The sequence below is a fragment of the Enhydra lutris genome, unplaced genomic scaffold (assembly GCF_002288905.1).
Source record: "Enhydra lutris kenyoni isolate GAN:26980312 unplaced genomic scaffold, ASM228890v2 scaffoldscaffold49, whole genome shotgun sequence".
In the NCBI taxonomy this organism is placed as follows: Eukaryota; Metazoa; Chordata; class Mammalia; order Carnivora; family Mustelidae; genus Enhydra; species Enhydra lutris.
The window spans coordinates 5,436,274-5,462,886 of NW_019154133.1; the positions used below are offsets into that span (position 1 = coordinate 5,436,274).

General features: G+C 35.1%; 1 protein-coding gene across 2 annotated transcripts in view; it reads right to left on the reverse strand.

Moving 5' to 3' along the window:
* Nucleotides 1-9,133: 9,133 nt before the first annotated feature.
* Nucleotides 9,134-26,613, reverse strand: part of LOC111156798 (cAMP-dependent protein kinase inhibitor alpha) — a 28,278-nt gene continuing 10,798 nt past the window's right edge. Inside the window, exons 1-3 of one of the 2 annotated variants that reach the window (XM_022517858.1) lie at nucleotides 20,484-20,588; nucleotides 13,734-13,911; nucleotides 9,134-10,442 (exon numbers count right to left, since the gene is read on the reverse strand). In XM_022517858.1, the coding sequence (XP_022373566.1) occupies nucleotides 10,363-10,442; nucleotides 13,734-13,911; nucleotides 20,484-20,588 (363 nt within the window). In that variant the 3' untranslated portion in view covers nucleotides 9,134-10,362. Of the gene's footprint in view, nucleotides 10,443-13,733; nucleotides 13,912-20,483; nucleotides 20,589-26,613 lie in introns of those variants that run through there. The other variant, XM_022517859.1, reaches the window with a different exon arrangement.

The following is a 26,613-nucleotide window of genomic DNA, read 5'->3' on the forward strand; positions in this document are numbered from 1 at the left end:
TATCGGACAGCTCTGGTGTCCGATAGAACACGTAGTTGACAAAGCGTGGGAAATTGTCATCAGAGAAGTTGAACATAGGTTTCAGTCCTGGCTTAGCAAAACAGAAACTGCTATGGCCTTGGACAAGCCACTTATCTTCTCTGCACCTTAGGGTGGTCATTTATAAGGATAGAAGTATATTCATATTTTGGAGTAATTGTGAGAAATAGAGTCGATTTAATCGAGTGTCCAGTACATAGTCAGAACCTGATCGTTATTATTTCCCTGAGAAAAGGTCACCTTTCTATGGTGCAATATAAAAAGACCTCTTTCTGTTGTACTTAAACCACATGTCAGCAGAGAAGTAGGGTAGGGTGCCTTTAAAAGCTGAGGAGTATGTCAGGGCCCAAGTGGAAAGCATGGATGAAGGACAGCGGCAGCTGCTTTGCCAGGCAGGATCCTGTCTGTGTCTCTTATATGCACCTCTGCTTTTTGCTTTTCCTCTGACGCCTGCTTTTTGCAGGCACCGGATTCTTAACCTTGGAATACATCCTACTTTCATCTCCAAGCCCTTAACCTCTCTTCAGAAACGTAATTCCCACTTTTAGAATTCTTTCGATTCTGTGTTAGACTCCTTGGCACGGATGCCCTCTTTCTCAGATTCTCTGTGCCTGACATGTGCCCTGATGCCCATACTCTTCCCTCTGTGTGACCTCATGGAGCTGGTTTGTCAGCCACACCCCAGGGTCTCACCTCAGACTTAACATATATACTGTGCTCTAGAAAACTGGGATTATTTAAAAAATATATGACCCTATGCTTTCCTACCTGTGTACCTCAATTTATGTCATTTTTTTCTATGTAGAATGTCTAATCTTTTTCTTCAGTGAAATGAATATTTCAGGGAATCATTCCATCACATCCTTCTCTATGATCTTTCCTGTTGAGTGACATTTCTCCCCCAGCATATGGGATGTTCCACGTTCATCTGTTATTGCTCATCATATTCAGACATTTATTATAAATATGTATGTACTTGTCTTGCCATTTGCTATTAAATGAATATACTTTAATAAGCCTTAGGGTCTCATGTGGCTCTGTCTTTGCATGGAGTCACATTAAAAAAAAAGTCTCACCTAAAAACCAGAAATAATTGAAAAGTATTCTCAGTCTTTACATGTATCTCTTAGAAGGTCTAGTTCATAGCCTATAAAAATGCTCTTTTTAATCCTAATTTTCTTTGACTGGTTCTTCATTGAAATCTCTTGTGAACCCTCCCAAACTTTTAGAACCCCCCATTTCATAGATTTTCTAATTTTCCCCCTAAATCTTAGCTTTTTATTGTGCAAATTGACTTAAACATGTTAACTTAAATTTTTTTTTTTTTTTTGTCTACTTCAACCATTACTTGATTTATTTTCGGCAAAGAACAACCCTTATATTAATTCTTCATAAAAAAAATATTTTCCTCTTACCACTCTAACCTGTGTCTAGATCTGGTTTTCCAATTCTGTGTGACAAAGTCCTGGGAATCAGCTGAGCAAAAAGTAAATTCTCATTACATGGTGGGATTGAAGGAAATTCCTTATAATAAAGGGATGGAGTGGCAATGGGAAAAGGCTAGGAAGATGACAAAAAAACCCTTATGTTCACTATCACATATTCCAGTTCCTATTAGTCAAAGATTTTGTGGTATTTTTTTTTTAATTTTACTACTTACTCTACCTAACACAGTGACTTAAACTTTCTAAATGCTCAACAAATATTTCCTAAATAAAAGTGATTATTTACTGGATTTTATTTAGGACCATCCAGGAAGGCAGGTTCTGTTTAAGTGGTTGCTCCCTAGCTATAGCTAATTTTTACAAAATTTTTTGCTCTTAAAATTCATGACTATATATTGTTTTATGGATTTTAAAGAACATATGGGATAAAAGAAAACTTAAAAATTCAACAAGCCAGTCATAATAGTAACACCATCCTACTCCAGGGAAATGTGTAAAGTTAATCATGGTAGCCAGAGTGCAAACTTGTGTTCTGTTAGGAGTAACCTACATCATTTCCTTGGCTATTCTTACTTTTTAGTTTCAGAGTCAAAAAGTACACAATGCTTCTTTAGTTCTGCCAGTTTTCCAGTGTTAATTTGATCACTACTATTTTTCTGTGTTTTTGAAAAGATAATATTCAGGAAAAGGACCTTAAGGTTTTATACATCTACATCAGTGTCCTTTCCTTCTTGATTGTATAAAGACATGTCTCTTGGTCCCTTTGTATTATTTTCTTTTTTTCCATGAATTCCTGCCATTTTGAAGTTCATCATATTCTTTCAGAACTCTCATTTCTTTAGCCTATTAGAGTACATTAGTTTTTATTTCTGCAAAGCATATTCTTAGAAATTTCAATTCCCCTTGTTTAAAGACCAAGTCTCCCTAGAGATCTTGGTCTCTGACTAGTATGTTGCTTAGGCTGGGAAACTATGGTATAATCTCCTTTTTTCTTTTTTTTAGTCTATTCCCAATTGTAGCAAACTGAAGGGAATTTGTACTATAGAATGCCAAATACCTTTACCAGGTCACTATTTAGCTGAATGACTTACTCTAATTTGCTCATTTATTTATACATTATCCTATTGGACATTTCATCTCTGTATGCCATATCAAATCTGTGTGTTGTGTAAATGTGCAGCATACAGTTTGAAAATCAAATTTAAAAATAGTTACATTAATGGGCCATCTGGAAGGCTCAGTTGATTAAGCATCTGACTCTTGATTTTGGCTCAGGTCATGATCTCAGGGTTGTGAGATGGAGCCAGCTCAGGCTCCCTGCAGGTGTGGAAACTGCTTAAGATTCTTTCTGTCCTTCTGCCCCTCCCCATTCCCTCTTAAAAATAAATCAAATTAAATTAAAAAATAAATAAAAATAGTTACACTATTTCATAAACTAGAAAAAAATTAAGCTTTTACATTCTTTAAGGCAATATTATACAGGCTTTACTATTTTCAACTCTCAACTTTATCTCTGTATTGCATTTTCCCTAATCAATCTGTGTGTACTTTTGTTTCTTAACTACCTTGTGAGCTTCAGCAGGGCAGACATTCATTTACAAATTTACTGAGTATTAATAGACAATGAGGAGACAGAGATGAACAAAACAGGGCTTTTCCCTGAAAGAGCTCATATTGTAGTTGGAGAGATACACACGTAAACAAATAGCTATGATCTAACCAGATACATTTGCAGATCAAGTATTAGGGGATTAAGGAGTATAGAATAGCTATTTCCTAGGGTGGGGCTTGGGAATGAGGATGCAAGTCAAAAAGGCTCTTTTTGGGTAAAGTGGGACACAATCTGAAAGGACCAATGAGAACTTGCTGCCAAGCATGAAGAACATCTTAGGAACAGGGAAACAGTAAACACAGAACAAGGAGTTATATAAAAATAATATGTAGCACTTACACCAAAAAGTTTTTTGTCTGGCTAAATTTAAGGATTTTTTTTTTAAGTTTAGGGGAGTGAAACAATCACACTTAGGTTATTAGAAGGATTCATCTGGATGTGAGAATGCCAGACAAGGCAGGTCCTGATCAGCAGGTTATTGCATTATATTAGATAAGTGATGATTTAAAGGGTTATAATGCAGACAAAAAGAAATGGGACATTTCAAGAAGAATTAGAATTGATGAAGTGAAAAACAAATTGGAGGAACAAGAGTTAAGAGAACTGTAAGAATTATAAGATTGCTGAGAAATCAGTGCTTCCATTATATGAGATCTGCAGCATATGAAGAAAAGTAGTTTTGGGACTGGGGTCATACACTGGACTTAGTGTTGGAATGTTGAATTTTAAGATGCTTCTGGGAAATCCATATTGAGCTGTCCAGTAAGTTGGGTGATCAGGAATGACCTCTAGGATTCATCACAGCAAAACCGGTGATTGATGTTAACCTAGAAGAGGTCATGTGAACACTGGGATTAGAGAGGGGTAAAGATAGAATCCCAAGGAACCACAGTATTTAGTGGGGAGATAAAGAAGGAGGGATTTGTCAAAGAAGGTGAGGAGTTGCCAGAAAAAAGGAACAAAGGATTAAATACATACATACATACACCAGGGGGTGGGGGAATGGGGTAGGAAAGTAAAGGAAACATCTCAAAAAAAATCCCACGGTGAACAGGATTAAATGCCATAAGATAGGCTTGTAAAACATACACAAACTATCCATTATATTTGACCACTGGAATTGATATATTCACTTAGTTCTAATTCAGAGAACTAGAGTGGGACTGGGTACAAAGAAGTTGAGTGGTTTTGCTTATACATGGCTGCCTTGAGAGAAACTAGTGATACTGTTGGCAGTCATCCTGGAATATAATGGAATGCAGAACTCTAAAACTTCACAAGCTAATCTTGCCCATCTCTGGATGTCCAGGCTCAAGGCTAATGCCTACATATGTGCAACCACCCCTATGAAGAAATGAGGATTGTAGGACTGGAGATGTAGCAAATATTATGGGGAGAATGTGGTGGAAGAGAAAAGACACAACCATATATGATGGAAGATGTGAACCTGAAGAACTTTTTTCTTGGGATACATAGATTCCATCCTTAATGATACAGCTAAACCCTGCCAAACTATCAATTAGAATTATAGAACCATTAAATTTTACTTTAGGAGAAGCTTGAGTCCTCTGGAACATCATCATTTTTTAATTTCAACATTGACTGGGGTTTTTGTGACAATTCTAAAAGTCCAGGAACTACTTAAGATGTTATTGGTAATAAAATGTAATTGTAGGGGCGCCTGGGTGGCTCAGTGGGTTAAGCTTCTGCCTTCAGCTCAGATCATGATCTCAGGGTCCTGAGATCAAGCCCTGCATCGGGCTTTCTGCTCAGCAGGGAGCCTGCCTCACCTCCCCACCCCCCACCCGCCTCTGCCTGCTCTCTGCCTACTTGTGATCTCAGTCAAGTAAATAAATAAAAATTTTTAAAAAATGTAATTGTAAGTCAAATTGCAAAAGGATAAGAAATGAGGAGAAAGATGAAAACAAGAGCAAAGATTACTATTCTTTTTTTTTTTAATATTTTTTTAAAGATTTTATTTATTTATTTGACAGAGATCACAAGCAGGCAGAGAGGCAGGCAGAGACAGAGGGGGAAGCAGGCTCCCCGCTGAGCAGAGAGCCCGATGCGGGGCTCGATCCCAGGATCCCGGATCACGACCCGAGTCAAGGCAGAGGCTTTAACCCACTGAGCCACCCAGGCGCCCCAAAGATTACTATTCTGAGAAATACAAGTAGTGAAGTTAAGAACGGAACTAAGGACTTGAGCACATTTGTAGAAAAGGGTGAAGTCAGTGAAGAAAAAATGAGTAATTAAAAGACCTCCTGAAAGAAAATGGTTTAAAAATGTCAGATGACTTGGGAGACCCGGGTGGCTCAGTTAGTTAAGCGTCTGCCTTTGGTTCAGGTCATGATCCCAGGGTCCTGGTTGGAGCCCTGCTTCGGGCGCCTGTTTCTACCTCTCCCTCTGACCCTCTTCCCTGTTCATGTGCTGTCTCTCTCTCACTCAAATAAATAAATAAAATCTAAAAAAAAAAAAAAAGATCAGATGAAAACCTACATTTTAGACAGTAGTGGGGAAACTTCCTTTATCCCCAGGAATAGGACCAAAAAAGAGCTTCATAGCACTCATGTCTAAAATGCAGTTACAAACAATGAATAAGCATTGTTAGAAACTTTTTAGTCATTCTGAAGGCAAGTAAAGTGAAATCAGATGGTTTGATGGTTCTGATTGGGCAGAGATGACAGAAAGACAAGAAAGTAAGAAAATCAGGAGCACTGAGGAGGTTAACAGTGGATTTCAGAGTGGGAGGAGAGCTGCTATGGAAAAATTCATCTTGATATAATCAGAAAGTAGATGTGGTACAAACTAGAAAGTTAACCAGTTATAGTCAGAACATTTTATTAATTTTGACTTTATAGTGAGATATGGCCAGGATCCCAAATCCCCACATTCTGGCCTAGATAGAGGCAACAAGTATACAAAGAGAAGAAACACCAAAGACAATAAGAACTTGTTTTGCGTGGCTAGCATTTTGTGCCAAATCCCTGTGTAGTATTTTATCCTTGTGACCTAAATAACAGGAACCTAAAGATCTACACCCTCTCTTACCCTGTCTGCTTAATTCCTTGCCTGAACTCAGGATGTTATTTGATGCTTACTTTCTCCTGGGTCCCACCTTGGATTCTGCTTGGTCTTTCCCTCCCTTTATGTGATTGAACAGAGAGCAACAGCAAAATAAAAGAAGTTAAACTCTCTGCTTTTTCTACCCCAAGATGTTATTCTTAATAGAGTAAAAGCAGGGTTGTCTGTGAGCACTCCATTTTTGTTACTGACTCATTTTAAACATTTTTAGTGGCATAAACAGAGCTGGTGCATCTGGAAACTTTGAATTTTTTCTTAATCAGTGGTTCTCAGGTTGTGAGGGTGAGGGTGGGGCAGGAAAAAGATGCCAAAGTTACATAGGGAGTGTTTTCAAGGTGGAAGAGTGTGTGTGTGTGTGTGTGTGTGTGTGTGTGTGTGTGTGTGTGTACGCGTGTGTAAGAGAAACAGAATGTATATGGGTGGAGGAAGGAGTATTGTAAAATTTTCAGGGGATTCTGATAAATACTGGTCTTTCTTCTGATTAAAAATCAATGCCCTGCAGACGAGCAAGTAAGAACCACAGGAAGACAGTGGTGCTTACAATTTAAGATTTGACTCTGGTAGATGTTCTGAAGTCCAGGAAGTGGGCTACCAGAGTGGAATGGAGGTGAAAATTATTGGAGTAAAGGCCCAGAAAACGTGAGGCCAGAATGTCCTGTATGTCCACCACAGGATGGCTGAGGCTTTAATTTCTCCTTCTCACTTGAAGCACTTTCTCAAGCACCAAATACGTAGTTTATGTTCAATAAATACTCTTAATAGACTGTGCACATTTCAGAAAAAATGTATTACTTTTAATATCAATTATGTGAGCATGCAACATTACTAAATACAAGAGTCATACAAGCTCACAAATGACTTCAGAGACTGCCACTCTTTGATTAAAGAACAATTTGGGGCCTATTAAGACATCATAAATCATAGATGGTTTCCTGTTTTTACCTGATAACTACACATTGTCTTCCTATTATGACAAGCTTTACTCAGAAGATAAGCTACCTGGCAGTGACATTTGTTTACCCATTATTGCTTCTCTGAAGAGAAAGAGCAAGATCATTCATCTTATTAAATGGTACATTTTAACTGCAAGTTTAGGGCATTTATAGTAAGCAGTTCTTGGGATGTTGCCTAAAAACTGAAGACTGCTTGTTATATATTGGAAAAACATTTCTATGAATTATGAAATATGTTGGCATAGGATGTTTATAATTGATAAAAGGTAAGTTTGACAAGTTCATACTTACTACAAATGAGTAAAACTGAAATTTTCGTATTTCTAGTTAATTAAACAAAACAAGTAGCATGGAACATAAAAAAAAATCTGAACCATGCTAAATTTATAGACTACATGCCAGAAAAGTATTCTGAAGTATAACACAAAAAAAATAAACTCTAATTGAAGTTCTTTCGTTCTTTTTTTTTTTTTTTTTTTGGAAATATACTTTCTATGATCTGGTCACATCTGTGTTTTTACTCATCTAAGTAACCTTGAGAAAGACAATTCCCCCTTCTGAGACTCAGTTTCCCTCTATAGTATATGGAGGATGAACCAGTTCATCTCTAAATGTTCCCTTACAGATAAAGATGCTCTATAATTGGCTTTAATTGTATGGCCTGTGCAGTAGAAAGCTCCTTGGAAACCGACAAAGATAGGTTCAAATCTTAATTTCATCACTTATTAGCTTTTTAAACTTGGAAAAGTTATAACTTATTGAGCCTTAATTTCTTAATCTGTGAAATGGGATAACACTACCTCTTTAATTAAATTCTCTGAGGAGAAATAATTAAATTGGAGAAAATGTGCTGGAAAGTGATTAGCATAATTTTAGTTGGTTAGAGGGCATTCAATACATATTCTCAAACCGAATGCCTTAGTTTTCTACCTTTTCCTTTTCTCCTTAAAAAATTCCATGTATATTATTGATTTGCAAGTAAGATATTACAATACAATTTGGAAGACACTTTTGCTGAGCAACATTTGTAGGATATGGATATTTTGGAAAGTAGATTTTTATCTTCTAGCTTGGGACTCTCTCTGGGTTTTAATATAGCAGACAAAGTAGCAGTAAGAGGTCAAAATAATTCAAAAGCTCCATATGACTTTGCAACTTAGCACTATTATATATTCAAAGACAAGCATGACACCACATGCATTAATAATAGTATATCACATAGGAATATAAAGTCTCCACATACACTCAGCACTAGTCCTAAACTTTACAAAATCACATGTAATCAATTTGGAATTCTACAACTTTAAGGATGGAGAGAACTTTACCTAGATTCACAAGAAAGCTATGAAGATAGTAAATGAGGATACTGAAAAAGTGATTTTATGGGTTGGATATTTTAAATGAACTACCAGAGATTGTCTAAAAATGTCTCAGGAACCTTTCTTCCCACTTGTGAGTCTATTAATAGGTGGAATTATTTGAATTTTAACTGGGCATTTTGGACCCCAACTGGTTAGAATGAAGTACTCTAATATTTACTCTTCTATTTTCTGAGAGACTCACCCTATTAACATTTTTTCTAGTAATACATGATTGAGGACCAAATGATACCCATGCCCTTATCCTACTCATTTGGAAAGTACTGTAAGGAGAGATGAGGGCAGACTGACCTTTCATCCTATAGGCAGCTATGGAGGAGGGCTGAGTTCCTGGTACATGGAGATTATCTGTGGAAATGTTGTTTAACCGACCTCAAATGGGACTGTATCTAAGACCTCGAGGATAATTTAAGTGGGCTCTTTATTGTAAAGGGTCTTCCTGTTATCTGTTATTTGTCCAGTAATCCATGAGCCATGGGCATATTATCGGTTCCTTATTTATTACTACTGATAAATGATTTTATAATACTGACCAATGGGATTACACAGCTCACAGAAACTTTCCATATAAGAACCATGATGTCAAAACACAGCAGAGGCTATCAACAGTATTAATGAGGATTTTGTTAGCTTCTAATGATGATTATTATTGTATCAGAATGCAATTCACACTAATTATTAGTAAAAGTTTACAAACATTAAAAAGTGCATAATAACATTTGTATCTGATAGGGCTGAAAAGACATGAAAAACACAATGCAAGGGCTTTACTTTTGTGATTGGTGTCCACATGATTGCAAGATAATTTTTTCCATCTGTTACAGCTCCATGCTGATAAGTTGTCCTCTCAATTTAAATAGTAGCATACAGCATTGAGTAATTCGATTCCATTAGAACAAAAAGCTTCCTGTTCTTAATATTATCTTATCTTTCCCACCATCCTGATTCTCTAAAATTCTCATAATTAAAAAATTTAAAAAATTTATTAATTGGGAAAAGTTCTCCAATTGAAAATAAAACAAAATATGCATATTGAATTCTGGTCTATACAGACATCAAACAGACTGAATTCAAGTAAAATTCACATTAGTGGATATTTTCAAATGCCTCTGTAATAAAGCAAAAAAGTCTTGATGAATTGGTTAGATTTAATTCACCAACAGTGGATCAAGGGGAAAGATTAAGTTAAAAAAAAGTATGATCTATCCTGTGTACACCACCACACTGTGGAGAAGGAAAAAGGCAGCCCTTTTAAAAATGAGTGGTATAAAAATTCACAGTAACATACATTATTTTTGTTTCTCATGAGCAATCAAAGAAGGGGGCAGTGCTGAGCGTGTATACTATACAATACAAAACAGTGTAAATAACACAGCAGAAACACACAGATACATAATGCTAAAAACAGTGCTTTCTGGATGGTTCTTTTACTGGGTGAATACTTAGACCAGAGATATTTAAACTCTGGGGTTCAACCAACCCTTTGCAATTAGACACAATTAAATCCTCTGACATTTTGAGGGGCCAGATGCTGCAGGAAGAATCATCATCTAGGTCAGTGCTACTCTCTACAAGCATTTTATCATATGGTCAAGTGAAAGGATCCATACAAAAATGACATCCAAACACAAGCCACATGATTTCAACCATTGCTAATGACAGAGGTAGAGAAAAGTCTGTCTGCAGCCACAGCCTCTGCCCCCATTTTTGACATGATAATGAGCAGATTCCTATAATGCAGCACAGCTACTTTTTTCCCCCCTCTTTCACTCTTGGAAACAAATGCATTCCAGCCAGGCCTGGAGATTTGAGACATTGTCAGGTGTTGCTGAAGTTATCAAAGTGGGATGTTAGCTTTCAGATTTTGCTGCTTCCCCCTGGGCTTCCCCACTTTGTTCTGTGGAATTTCGTTGTGCATCTTCTTCACCTTCTGTAAGAGATAATAAAAAAAGGATAAAGGCAAAAGAAAAACTATTGCCTATATTTACTGACTCTTAATATATCATATTGGAAATTTCAGAAATACTGAAAACGTCTGAAATTCTCATAGAGACAAGTATATTTTATTGGTAATCAGTTCCTCAATTAGTGTTTTTTAAGGTTGGCTAATTCTGGTTCTATGAACTTGGGACAGCATGGCATAAAACAAAAGAATAACAATTTTTACAATGGTCAGTGATGATTTATGCTAGGAAATCTCAAAGCCAGATCATGGCACTTCTAGTTTTACGGGTTGCAGAAATCAGAATTCATTTTAGACAGAAATCAAAAGTGGGAAGCAAGTTTACCTTTTCACTCCTTTCTTATTTTAAGAAATATTTAAAAATTGCATTTTACATTATTTATAGTACTTGTTGATAACCCATCTGATTTTTTTAGAGTTTTAGCAAAATATTTTTGGGTGTTCAATATATAACTATATCAAAGTTTGTTGAGTGTTTGTTACCATAATTCAAATGAACAGAGGTGAGTGGGTTGTTCCATTCTTTGAATGGAAATGTTGAAAGGCAATTTCTCCTTTGCTCTTAACAAGTATACACAAAACATTTCACCAGACACCATACATTAGGGAAATTAAAAGCAGTTCTACATAAATACATATATATTTTTTTTTAAGATTTTATTTACTTATTTGACAGAGAGAGATCACAAGTAGGCAGAGAAGCAGGCAGAGAGAGAGGGAAGCAGGCTCCCTGCCGAGCAGAGAGCCGGCCCTGAGATCATGACCTGAGTTGAAGGCAGAGGCTTAACCCACTGAGCAACCCAAGCACCCCAATACATATATTTTCCGTTTCTAAAGGAGTTCTCTGGGTATGACCAGGCATGTATATATGTATATATATGTGTGTGTGTGTACATATATATATATATTATACACATGTACACACACACACACACACACACATATATATATATAGTTCATAAACTACTTTCGTTATTACAGCAATAAACAGCCTCCCAAGATGTGTAGATGTGTAGATGGCCTGAATCTGAGATGTGTAGATTCGCATGCAACAAAAACTTGATCAACAGGAACAAGAATGAAGTCAAATTAGGGCAGGTACAAGACAGTAGAATATTTAAGGATGAAACTGACTGCATAAATACAAGATGAGGACTTTCTAGGTGTCTCGGAACACTTCTCAGCCCTTAGCATAATGCTGCAATTGCAAAGCCATTGCTAAATACATGCTTGTTAACAAATCAAGGTAAACATGGGACAGCAATATTGTGGAGTATAAACTAAAAAGAAGTTGAAACATTCATGAGTTACAGAGGAAGTCTCTCCCACAACTCAGCTATTGATATTTCATTTGTCATTTATATATTTGTCAGTATTGCAGTTACTATTTTTAGTTCTTTGTACTTAGAATAATAAAAAAGTTACTACTGCTTATATTTTGCCTGGCTCTGGACTTTAGGATTAGAAGACAAACAAAAATTTCTAGGAGCCTGGAGAATAGCAATTAAAATCTACAAATGTTTAGAAAAAAAGACATTTGGTAGCATAAAGATATTTTAATTATTCTAAATTGTTTAATAATACCATTAATATAAAATATAAAATAATTTTATTATATTTATTAATAAAAATCAATGTCTTCCATTGTTATATAATAATTTAATATATTCTCTTGTATAAGACAGGTCTTGATGCTGATGAGTCTCAATTTCAGGGAAGACAAAAAAAGAAGAAATGGAACTGCTCTGTCAATAATATTAGGGGTGTCTAAAATTAATGCAGATTATTTTAAATAGAATATTAATATATAAAGAAAAATATAAATCTTGGGGTGCCTGGGTGGCTCAGTGGGTTAAAGCCTCTGCCTTCGGTGCGGGTCATGATCCCAGGGTCCTGGGATCGAGCCCCGCATCGGGCTCTCTCCTCAGCAGGGAGCCTGCTTCCTCCTCTCTCTCTGCCAGACTCTCTGCCTACTTGTGATCTCTGTCTGTCAAATAAATAAATAAAATCTTTAAATATATATATATATATAAATCTTATAAAAGAAAATTAGCAAATTCTCAAAGACCACAGAAAAAATTTTACTTGCCTCATGCCACCAAATTGCAATAATTTCCTTAACCCCTTCTGAGAGCTGCTTTGATAAGTAACTTCTGGTAATAAACAGTAGGGAAACAACAAAATCTAAAATATACATAAGTCTATATATTCCAAGGTGGCAATGTTAAAGTTTTATTTTCAGTTTGAATTTGAAAAGACCAATATGTGACCTGCTGACCTTTAGCCATTGAATAAAGTACTGTCCCTAGGTATGTTAGGGTAACATTGTTAAACTGTTTCATTAACATATACTCTGACTCAGTTTTCCAGTAACTGGAAAGCTCTGCCATAAAAATTCTAATAGCAAATTAGTACTGAGTGGTTACCATGAGCCAGAAACTGGTAAGTGCTTTTCATATATACAACACTGTGGTTCCTTGATCGTGAACTCCTTTTTTTACTTTTAAAGGTTATTTCTTTTACAAGATTTGTTAGGGAAATACATTCACTTTTAAATCCTGCAAAAGCAATGAATGAAAGAACTACTGGCATTCTTTTATTTTATTTTTTTTTTAATTTTTTGGCAGCGGCAGCGTCTGTTTATTTGAGGTGTTGCGGGGAGGGGGCCGGGCAGCGCCCCCATGGCATTCTTTTAAATACTCAAAAGTACTTTGATATTACAATCTTGTTTTACTTTTTCATTGGTACTTGGGTAAGAAGACTGCAAAGCCCAGTAATAAGACAAATTTTCCACAAACCCATTCTATCATGAAAAGAAAACTGAGAGACCTTTTTACTGAAGACATTGATGTAACAAACAATTTTACTTCCGTTTTCAATAAAATTGGTCCCAGAGACCCTTTCCTTTGAAATGGCCAATGTTACTGAAGGTAGGAGTTCCAACATTGTTAAATATTCTATGTAGAAATTTCAGAGCTTTTATAGATTAGAATTTTTTTAAAACCCATGTGCTTTATTGATTGCATTAGTAATAGAAGATTAAGAATTCTGCATTTGAGTGGGAAACCCTATACAGAAAAGTCACTGAAAATGGAGTAGGAGTGATGAAGAGATTAGTCACTGACTTTTTTCTTGCCTTAGACTGTTTGTAACGCTATTAGATTACTTTCAAAGGTGGCTTTTCACGTTTTAATCCTCTTCAGTGAAATGCTACAAATAATCCCACCTTGGAAGAAAGATGTGTGTCAAACAACTCACCTGTCTTGTTGATATCAAGACCTGCTAATTTCAAGGCTAATTCATTGCTGTTGCCACTTGCAGAGGAAACCAGGATATCATGTATTGCATTTCTTCTACCTGTTCTTCCTGAAGCAATGAAATCTGCATATGTAGTTTCCACATCAGTCATTGCTAACAAATATCCACATAGCAGGGACTACAAAACAAAGAAAAACTAATAGGTAAATATAATGTTGGTCAATGATAACATTTCACAAAGACACTTGTTAAATTACTGGCCTACAATATGAATGTGAAATGATTGTCTTGCTTACATGTCTACAAAGCAAGTAATGCTTTAATCCTTGATCCAAGGTCAGTGAATTTTTTCTGTAAAGGCCTGATAGTAAATAAATTAGGCTTTGAGGGGTATATGGTCTCTAATCCAACTACTCAATTTTGTGGTTGTAGTGCAAAAATAGTCCAAGTAAAATATGTTAAATAAATGTAATAAACTGTGTTTGGAAAAATAGTAATGGGACCAGATTTGGCCTGAATACTGTAACTTGTGGGCACCTAGTTTAGATCATAAAATTCTCCTTCTCTAATACCATTTAGTCAGTCTTCAACTGCAGAGAGAAGAACTTGAGATTGGTAGCATACCAGGGTTGGGGGTGGAATAGAGTGGTCCATCCTAGAGTACTTTGTCTGAATGCAAGTACTTTGTCTGCAGAGTCTAAGAACAATAATGAAGTTTACCAAAATTTAGTTTGCTTTTTAGATCACCATATACCAGCAATTCTTATTTAATTTAATTTATTTATTTGAGAGAGAGTGTGTGCAAGCAGGTGTTGGGGGCCGAGGGAGAGGGAGAAGCACAACCCCGCTGAGCCTGGACCCTGACAGAGGGGCCGATCCCAGGACCCTGAGATTATAACCTGAGCCAAAGGCAGATGCTTAACCAACCGAGCCACCCAAGCACCCCCCAGCAATTCTAAGCAATGTCAGTGACCAAAGAGCTACTTCCAATCCAGGAGGATGGTTCCCTGTGGTCCCCTTATTAAGTGATTGCTTGAGAGGAATAACAATCTTTCTTGACTGAATCTTCGAAATAAAATATTCAAGTTTAAAAAAGACTCAATGATGGGTACCTTTGTGGCTCAGTTGGTTAAGTCAGACTCTTGATTTCAGCTCGGATCATGATGTCAGGGTTGTGAGATCAAGTCCTGCGTTGGGGTCCATGCTGGGCATGGAGTATGCTCGAGATTTTCTCTCTCCCTCCCTCTTTGCTCCCCCTCCAAAAAAGGAGCCCATGAAAATGAGTCTTCCAAAAAAATATTTTCAAGGTAAAATAGGATATATGTATTAAAAAAAACCCACCAAATACAAATCTTTGGTTTTTTTCTATGTTTAAATTTATGTCCTTACCTAAAAGTCAAAAGAAGGATGTATAGCAAGGTAAGAAAAAAATACATTTATTATTGAATTAATTTATTTGAACAGAACTTTAAAATAATTTCCTCCTATTTCTAAATATTCCAATCATATTTTATTGTAGTTTAAGATTAAAAACAGATCAATAATCAAGAGAAGGTATCTTTTCAAAATATAAGAAATATGGGAGAAGCAAAAATGGTGGAACCCATACATCATCATGGGCATGCATATTTGCACTCTGAAATAACTTGATAACTTGATTTACACTGCAATTTAGGATGGCAGTCAGTAGCACATTCTTTTAGGCTGAGTTCCCCTAATGCATACTGATGAGGGAGCTATTAATTCAATCTAGAGGAAACTTTTATATTTTCTCTTCTTAAAGAGGAAGATGAAACAGGAATGAGGGGGTAACACCATAATACACTTTTGAAATAGAAAATATATCTATACTATATGCTTACTGTGACTATATTATAGATAACATTGGTTTTCATTCATTCAACTATATCTACCATTATTTTTTAAGGGAATATGGTAATGGCTATTATTTTATTTAAAACTTCAAAATGCTCTTCAGAAGATCCTGGGTTTAGTCATAGAGTGACTTTTGGAAAATCACTTGAACCTCCTAGTCTTCCATTTTCTAATAAGTAAGGGGACAGCTGAAAGGCATGATGAGTAATGCTACTTAAAGTGAAGATGTAAAAACTATCTCATTTCTAAAACTATCTCATTTCTTAAATTCTGAATTTGGAGATTCCTTTCGTGGCTATAACCACCTATTCTTTTTTCTATCTCTTCTTCTTAATGACTCTGTACTTCGCACTGGTTATATTTTTAGTTCTTTTAACCCTTTTTTAGCTTCCTCCAGGTTCAGTCTGGATCAATTGCCAACCAATTTCATGTAACTTTTTTTTGGCATCAAGTAGTCTCTTTGACTTACTGTCACCTTGATCTTCCTAAACCTCACTTGGGAAAACAGCATCATGCACTCCGATCTCATTAACTGGGTAGCTGAGTGTTACCAGAAAAAGTCACAAAATTGTGCCAATTGGCTCAACTAGAAATTTTTGACTCTATTATTAGTATACACTCTGAGTTGTTCAGAAATTCTTTTTTTCACCTCTGGTTGACTCTTCCTTACGCTTTTCTCTGTGGGAAGAATTCCAAATGCTTTCCAAGCCACACAACCAGATACCACTGCCTTAAGAGATGACTTTACATCTTCCTTCTCTGAGAAGATATAGGACATCTGCTGCATATTCTCTTAAATTTCTTCCTCTCTCAAACACATTGCTCTGTAAAATACTATTCTTTCTTTCCTAGACGAACTAGCTTCTTTCTTTCTAAGGCATGCTATTGATTCTATTTCCTGCTGCCTCCTGTAGGACCTTGCTCCTTCCATTATTTGTTTTCCTCAATAATTTGAGTCTTCTTTCTCCTCTGCATTTCTCCTGTAAGCTTGTAAGCGTGTTCAAGTCCTCTTACTAAAAAAGCAAAACCAGAAAACAACAACAAAAAAACAATCATTTAACCAAATATTCTTTATTCAATTTTCATACATCTTTGCACCATCTTTTTCCTTTATTAAATTTCTCAGAAAGGTTCAGCTACTTTTATTTTCTCACTTTCTTTGAACAACTCTTTAAAAAGTCTGTATTCCATTGGTTTTTATGTAGTATGTTTTATGGAGATTACTTTCTTAGAGATCACTAAAATGATTTGTATTAACATTAAGTGACTGCTTAATTATTACATTTCTTGTAAGTGCCCATCCTGGTTTGGTCTCTCTATAATACATGACATTTACAGTTACACTCTCCTTGAAAATCTCTCCTAGCACATATTGCAAGCTATAGAGGCAAGAATATTACAGGTAGTTTTATAGGTATTATTATAGCTATCTGTATTCGAATTTAGACTTTCCATTTAGTTGTTATGCTATATCTAATATTTCTGTACTCACTGTTTCATCTATAAATTGTGATAAATATACTTAGCACTCAAGGTAGCTATGAGAATTCATTTGGATTATGTATCCAAAAAGCCTAATAAATGTTAAGCATATGATGGGTGCTGATAAAAAACAGCAACAACAATAACAGCAACAACAACAAAACACCACAACTGTCACTTTACTATCCTGGTTCTATCCTATTTGACTTTTGTGTTCTTTACAGATTTCTCTTCCTGGGGACATTTTGTAGGAATTTAAGATCAGTCCTTGACCCTTTTTCTTTCTTTCCTAACTCGTAAAAACTTATCTAATCCATGGCTTCTAATTCCTCACAATGGATAATGCAAAAGTATGCATCTTCTCTTTAGACTGTTTCCCCAGGCTCCTCACACACAAGGGCAACTGCCTGCTAAATATTTTCACCTGGTTTTGCTTAAGCATTTCAAACTCAATAAAACAAAGTAAGATGACAACAGAACACTGAATAAACTGGCCTTACAAATACACTATGTTGGAGCATACTTTTGCCTATTTCTCTCACTTGATAGCCATGTCTAATCACTTGCCAGGTATGTTGATTTGTATTGGATGTCCCTCATATTTACTGCCTGTAAAACACAGAAAAGCTCTTCCCAGGATTATTGCTGAGTTTTTCCATAATCTGGAAAGAACCCTCTTTTGTTGCTTTAAGTTCAAACACTAGTTCTCATACTTGGTATGTTGCAGAATAATGTACAATATTTTTCCAGAGCTGCTCTGCGGCACTACTGCTCAAGTCTGTGATTCTACCTGGAATGCCTTCCTCTGACAAACTTGCTTGTTGAAATGGGTTTAGCCCTCAGAATTCAGCCAAATGCCACCTTGTCTTTGTCTTCTTTTCCCTGTCTTTTCAGCTGGCAATCCCATATGGGCCTTGATTTGTGCCTGTCATAGAGGGCACTTAAATTCTAACTAGCATTATAGTGACCTCTCCTTCTAGACTGAACATAAGCTCTGACAAGACAGGAACTACATTTCAATGTTTTAGTTACATACAATTCCTAGTAGAGTCCTTTGCATACAGTCAGTGCAAAATAAAAGTATGTTGAATAAAACTAAACAATGAAGAAAAAATAGACGACGTCCTTCATCAGTAGCCACAGAGAAGTTCCCTCTTCCCTGATTATACTCAATTACCAAATCCTAAAAATCCAGAAAGTTGGTGAAGAAGCTGAGGACTAGACAGTTCTATGATTTGCCCATCTTAACACAGTTAATTGTCTGGCATGAAGGTCTACAAAGTCTCACTTCATTTTTCTACTTTACCAGGTTGCCTGTCTGCGAGTGAGTTACAAGTCTGAATAAGGGTTTTGACCTTGGAGTAATTTAGTGTTTTTCATTATCTATTCTACCACCATTAACCAATACAGTATCTAATTTCTATGCTATTTTGGCGATTTAGAATTAGACATGCATATCAACCTAATATTATCTCATAAAAGTTTAAGGAAAGGTGGAGTTACAGGAGTAAGTTTGTCTTATAATCACTCTTACTGTTTCTCACTCTCAGTCCCTTTATGGCTTTTTAAATCACAGGCTTTTTTTTTTTTTTTTTTTTAAAGCACAACTGCTATCATTTCTCATCTGATAGCAATGCTATGGAGTAGGCAAAAATATCCTTATTTTCAGATGAAGAAAATAAGTCTCAGAGATACTAAGTGACTGCTAAATAGTACACAGAACTATGACTTAACCCAGGTTCTATAGGTTTTGCACAGAAAACATTGTATTTTGCAATAGAAGTTCTTCTTTTTTTTTGCCATTATCATTTTTCTACATAGACTGTCATAATAATACATGTGACTATGGGGGTTTAATATCTAATTCACTGTGCTTTTAATAGTTTTAAGGAGATTTGAAATATCAAGAATGAGAGATAAAAGTGGTGACATTTCCCATGAGAAGATGTGAATTAAAAGAATGTGTGCTGTGTTATGATTTGTGTCTCTGGGAATGTTAAAAGATCCTGGCAGTAATTCTACTTTTAAACAGGGGAGCCAACAACTTAATTTGAATTTTCACTTAGTGTTCTCTTAAGTAACAAGTACACGGAATAAGAAACAAGGTCTTGACAGATGTAAACGTATATTGTGTTCACCTTTAAAATGTATATATATGGCTTTCAATTGGCTTGAAAGACACTAATGGCATTTGTGAAAAGAGCTTATCCCTATAAACTTCTTTCTTTAAGTACTTATAAAACACAGTTACTAGATTGATGTGCTGAGTTTGGAGCATTCAATTATGGTCCATTATAATTATTATAATAATAATCATAAAAGTAGTATTTCATTTTTATTACATTTTTTCCTCTGGACAATAGACTTAAAAAAATACCTGACAAATAGCACACATGTAAATACATGAATGAGGAAGAATACAGTTACATTTTTAAACAAAATGTATAGATGCTTTGAACTCTCTTTTTTCCCCTTTCTTTCCATGATTATAGTGCTTTTAGCGAATTCTCATTAGGTACTGAAAAACAGTTATTTTTACATGTATGGCAGCTATGTTATTTTTTCTTTCAGCTAAACATTTAGACACAGGTCTTTAGTGATATGACTGCCAGAGACCGGAAATATCTTTTACACCAAATACACCACTGTATAATGGCTTTGTAATTTTGCTTAGCTATTCTGGGGATGCTATTGCTAAATGATTATGTCTAATAGATAACAAAAAAATGATAAAAGTTAAAAATCTAATGTAAGCAGCTGGTAGAGGTTTAATAGAATAGCAATTAGCATGCATTCTGGCCTTATAAAAATAATCAGAATAAAACCTGCAAAATTTACCAAAAGTAGACTCCACTGAAGTTTCCTGTTTATGTTGCTATAATTAGAATTTTGTAGATAAAGCAAAATGGTAGTACTGGATATCAACAAGATAAAATGGTATTTTTTTGGAATACAGTTATAGAAAACAACTAAATTATACTAATATTCATAGTCTGATTAGAGAGAAAGAAACGCATTTTATTATTTAAGTACTATACCATTTAAAGTTATACTAAATTTTAAACCATAAATCTCCAAATAATGATAACTAAAAAGCCAATCAAAATTCATGATTAAGGAACAAACTTGCTCTTTCTTTTCTCCCTTCTTAAAAAAAAAATCTTACTTTCTCACTCTTTAACAAAAGAAACAGTATATTGGTATTCTAAAAATTCTTCATTTGTATAATGGATTTCTAAACTGAGATTCATGTTGGTCTTTCCCTTGTTTACGCTCTTTACCTTTTAAAATATCATATGTACAAATTATGAAAGACTAAACCAAAAGATTTTACTCATGTAGGTTTCACAGATTTAGATAGATTGCAAGAGGCTAGGAAAAGTATGTACTTACGTCTCCTATATTAAATAAATTGAAGCATTCCACATAGATGTGTATCTTAAAAGAAGTTGGGCCTATGAAGCTGCTAAAATGATTTTTATAGTGACATTGAGTCATGAGCCAAATGGTGACTAGATAACATGCTAATTTTACTCCTGTAAATGGGGACACATGAAATGAGACTCACAGACTTGGAAGAAAGAATGGAGAGAATGCCATCAGCAGGCACTGAAGTCTTCTCTATAGTATGAATGGTATGGTTTCTTTTAGTTTAAAAGAGAAGGAAAATTCTTCCTGTCCCATATTACAAATGCAATTATATAACTTCTCAATTGTTACTTTATGAGATCATGTGAGGTGTGTTAAAAGCTTCTGAGTAGTTTACTATGTGCTTAGGGCTTGATCTACATTAATATTTCTGGAGCATTTTGGTCTCAAATATCCATTACATTCTCAAAAATTATTGAAAACACTAGTGAGTTTTTGTTTATGTAATATTTATTTGAGATGCTGCTAATATTTATATGAGAAATTAAAACTGAAAAATTTTTAAATATTTATTAATCTGCTTAAAATATAAATAATAAACCCATTACACATTTCCATAAATAATATATTTTTAATGAAATGAAATATGTTTTCCAAAGCAAAAAAAAAAAAAAAATAGTGACAAGAATGGCATTGTTTTACATTTTGCAATTCTCTGGCTTAATTTTGTAAATGTCTGGCTTTATAAAGGACATCTGGTTTCTCGTATCTGCTTCTGCATTCAATCTGTCTCAATATGTTGTTTTAGTTGAAGTATATGAGGAAAATCTGGACTTACACAGTTTTTTTTTTTTTTAGTTGGAAATGTGAGGAGTTTTAATAGCCTTTTCAGATGATTGTGGATTTTTTTTTTTTTTTTACAATGTGGAATCATACAACCATATCAATATGCTTTCCATACTGTTTCATTAAAATCTGTTGTCTACCTTGCACTTTAAATGGATCTTATGCATATATATATATGTATATATGTATATATATACATACATATAATCTATACTTTTAATATCAAGCATTGGTCATTTGGAAGACACTGGGTCGCTGGGTTATGCAAAAATTCCAAATGGCACTGTATTATACAATATCACATTTGTTAGTAACACCACCTATCTCAGCAGGAAAGTCTTTAAGGATTGGGAAACTGACAAGTTCACAGGGGCAGATAGTAAGTTTTCCAAAATTGTAATTTTTGTTTGAAAGCTCAGATTTCATCATTGCCAACAGATACAGTTGGATTTTTCTTCCCTTGAACTGACAAGCTCATTTTGTTCATTTTCAATGAAAATCTCTGCCAAATACCCAAGTTTGAAAAACTACAGTTTGCCTGTCAGTTATTCTTTCAAGTAAAAATGGTGACTTAAGAAAAAGTGGCTAGTTCAGCTCTCAACCCCAGTAGTCACCGAAGTACTTTACTTGAGACAACCATCCACTTTGGTACCTGGCAGAGATGCTTCTTGTGACTTCCCAGTTCATCACAAAGATGTTAAACAGATGTGTACTGAGGGGACAAGACTTGACATAACATTTTTTACTGCTTCATCAAGTATATCTGTAGGTAAATCTAGCATTTTAAAAATATTAACTGTGAGTGTGTGATGGTGAAAAATACCAGGGTTACAGTAGAGTTTTGTGTTGCTGACTTGATTAGTGCTGAGGTGCCAGCAGTTTTTCCCACCATGCTTCTGCACCATTCATGCAGTGCCAACCAAGTAAAAAGGCAAATATCATCAGTATTATTATGAAAATTATTTTGAATTTGTGAATCCAATGAGAGTATCTCAGAGAACTGACTGAGAGGGTTTGGGTGACCTGCAGGAGTCCGGGGACAAAATTTTGAAAATAGTTGTATTCATAGTAGTAGGAAACTGTCTGATCAACACTATAGATTTTAGAAGAAAACTCTTTGGTAAAGAATTTAACTAAGCAAAAAAAATTTTTTTTAACTAAGCAAATTTTTAAAAAAGATTTTATTTATTTGACAGACAGAGAGAGATCTCAAGTAGGCAGAGAGGCAGGCAGAGAGAAAGGGGGGAGCAGGCTCCCCGCCGAGCAGAGAGCCCGGTTTGGGGCTCAATCCCAGGACCCTGAGATCATGACCTGAGCCAAAGGCAGAGGTCCAACCCACTGAGCCACCCTGGCACACCTACCTAAGCAAATTTTTGATTCCTAAAATGATCTAGAAATATCAGCTCCTCTATTTCCAGGCTAAGTACTATACATCTTTTTCTCTTTCCTTTTCCTGTTATAATTTCTTGTTTATGTAATTCAGGCTTAAGAATCTAATAACTTGTTTCCAAAAAACAACCCCTTAATCTCACAGATCAGAGGGCTTCACACTAAGTGTGGAGACTAGAACAAAGTTCTAGAACTCAAAGCTACCTCAATTCCCTTTTTCCTTGAATTGAGCTGTATTCTAGTGACACTTTGGAGTGAATGACAAAGAAGAAGTAAAAACCACAATCCTATTAACAGCCACAACTTAAAAAAATTCTATAAGAACTTCCTCTGTTAAGGCATATTTACAATTCCTGCACAATATGCTCAGTATTACATAGTATAACAAGAACAGGTATTGCACTTCTGAAGAGTTTGGGTAATGTCCCATCAAAAGCATTCTTTCAAAAAGCAATCTCATACACTGAGTTATATCACACAGAGAGATGGCAATTTTTATTAACTAGGTGAAGTCAAATCCTTTTTTATTCTGAATCCAAGTCATTGACATTTCTATCACAAAAACATTGCTAGAATGAATCCTGCCAAATATGAGAAAAAAATAGAATGTCTTTGATGGTTTTCACAATAAGATTTTGACTAATATTATTAGACATGGTATCCCATTGGCCTTAGTTGAAGGAAGTTCTTCACTTTCTCCCTGATTTTCAGTGTATATTAAAAATTCTCAGGTTCAGAAAAGTTTCAGTATTTAATACTAATGATTATTCTTCTCAATCTTTTCTCTATCAATTCATCTCTGATCCCAATGATGTGATAGTTTTGACCCTTATGTCTTCATTCAAGGGTTTATATACAGATATCCACCAAGATATATAATATCTATACCTATCTATCTATCTATCTATCTGGATATACATAGATATACATTTCTTTTTTTTTGAAATGGAAACATTTTCACATTGGTTTTATAAACTCATAATCTACTTATTTTTATCATTACTTAAATTCTCTGAAACTTCTTTTAGCTCAGATTCAAATCTTTTTTTCTCCTTTCCACAATGCCTAACAAATCAAAACTTTGTAATGAGAAATCTAAGCCTAATCTAAGCCTAAAAATGTTACAAAGTCAGAAGTACAGGCTGTATTCCTTTAGAAAATAATTTCACTGTCTAATTAGGTGACCTCAAAGTGACCTCAAAGCTACTATAAATCTCTTTGTTCCTTTCTAGCTGACCTCTTTACCATCTCTAACAACACCAATTTCTTTATTTTTTGTGCTTCTTCAGTCTTATTTATATTTCAAATTCTTTCAAATTCTTATTCTCCACAGAAAATCTTGCCTAATGAATTTATGAAGATGACCAAGGTCATCCTACATAATTTTCAATTCCTCTTTCTTTAGCCTCACATTGAAATTGTCTGTTTCTTTATTAAAGAGTTCTTTTGCCCAACATTAATACCTGACTGGTGCTTTTGATTCTATCTTCTGTCCCATTATTATTCCTTCATTTCTGCCCTCTGCTTCTTCTCCCTATTTCTCCAATGCCTATAAAATTGCTTACATTTTCCCCATTAAAGATATATTTCATCTTTTAACTCTGTATGTTCTTTTTTTTTTTTTAAAGATTTTATTTATTTATTTGACAGATAAAGATCACAAGTAGGCGGAGAGGCAGGCAGAGAGAAAGGGGGAAGCAGGCTCCCCGCTTGAGCAGAGAGCCCGATGTGGGGCTCGATCCCAGGATCCTGGGACCACGACCTGAGCTGAAGGCAAAGGCTTTAACCCACTGAGCCACCCAGGAGCCCCAACTCTGTATGTTCTTAAAGACATCTGTTTTACTTTCATTTACCCCCAAAACTTAGAGGAAAAGAGGTAGGTACTAATTTTTCCTGCTTCCCTCTATTTTTATTTTCTTTGCAATTTGACTTAAATATTTACTAATTTAATAGAATTGCTTTCTCAAAGAAAAACCATTACAGATTAATCACAAATTCAAGGTTTTTTACAATAATCACATATATAAAATTGTATACAGCATTTTACATTGCTATTTCTCTTTTCTTGATGTTTTTCTCCTTTAGCTACCAAAGTTACTGCTCTTGATTTCCCTGTAATCTTTTCTTGTATTTATTCTTGTTCTTTCCTCCACTTACCTCTTAAAGAATATTTACTCTTTTTGTTATTATGTTCTGTTTGATAATCTCTTTTACCCCCATAGTCTTAACTGCACCTGTATATAGATGACTATCAAATCTATAATTTGAGGAGCCTGATAATTTTCTGAAGTACAGACTGATAAATTCTTTCTTTTTTCTAAGATTTTATATATTTATTTGACAGAGAGAGAAAGCAGAGGGCAAGGGAGAAGCAGGCTCCCCACTCAGCAGAGAGCCCGATATGGGGCTCAATCCCAGAACCCTGGGATCATGACCTGAGCTGAAGGCAGACACTCAACCAACTGAGCCACCCAGGCGCCCCTAAAATTTTTTTTCTTAAGATTTTATTATTTATTTATTTATTTTGCACACAGGGGAGCAGGGATGGGGACAGGGGAGAGAATCTGAAGCAGACTCCCCACTGAGCACTGAGCCCAACATAGTGTTGGATCTCACCACCAGGAGATCATGACCTGAGCTGGACCCAAGAGTCAGATGCTTAACCCACTGAGCCACCCAGGTGGCCCTAGCTTGAGAATTTTTATTGTGTACTAAATATTCCACCATGATTGTCCTCAAAAACTCAAGTTTGGTAAGTTCAAAATGGATTCTCTTTGCTGTATTCTCCACCTCCACCCCCAAACTATTCATTATTCTCATTATTTTAGTGTATATTAGCATTATTTTCTCAGGCACCTATGACAGAAATCTTTTAACTGTCTTCAATTACTCCATCCCAATAATTATTCACATTTCATCTTTACATCTAATCATTTCTCAAACCTCATTGTTTTAATTCTAACTATTCAATGTCTATTTTATATTCTTCATTTCTATTTTTTCTCTGGTCACTGGTTTCATCATCTCTTTCCTGACTATTGCAATTATATGCTAATTACTTACTTAATGTATTCTCCAACTTAACATTCACACTATTACCAAAATAAACTTTATAAAACATAAAGCACTCAAAAATCTTCAGTTGCTCCTGGGAACCCACTCCAAACAGTTCAGTTTTGGTTTTTTTTTTTTTTTTTTTCTTTGGCCTTCTAGAATTTGAAACCAACTTACTTTACTAGTATTTTTCCCTAAACTATCTCTCTCATGCATACTAATTTTCATCCATAGCTACCACTTGCCATATATCTTATCTTCTGTTGGTTTTCTAATGCTGTTTTCTCAACGTAGAATGCCCTTCTCTTCCAATGACAATTCTACTCATCTCTCAACCTGAATTTATAAACTACACTCTCTTTCTATCTCCAGGTATAATGAATAACTTTATTATAGTGTTTGTTTAATTTGGCACTGTGCAAGAATTAATTATTTTCCTGTTGCTCTTCTCTTATATTTTCCTTAAGATTTGGGTCTTTAGTTTTTTAGTCCCTTACAGAGATTGGCACAGGATTTTCTATGTTGTTCATACATCTATAAAAAACATTTTGTAGATGTGTTTTTAATTATCTTACTCAAACTCCTTATTGGTTAAATAAATTTGTCAAGGTTATACCATTGTTAATGGTAAAGGTCATCTAAGAAAGTGTATTCCCTTTTTCTTATTCAGTTCTTTTCCTTTCTCGAAGACTTTCCCGCAATTTAGGGAGGTGAACTATAATCATTTCCTCTAATATACTTTTTCTTCTATATATTCTTAATTATAACAGTTTTTTCTTTTTAATAACAGCAATAAAAAGCACTCTAGAATTCCTAGTAATCTATCCTATTTTCACTGTACTGAGGGCTACCTCTTTTTAGGGGT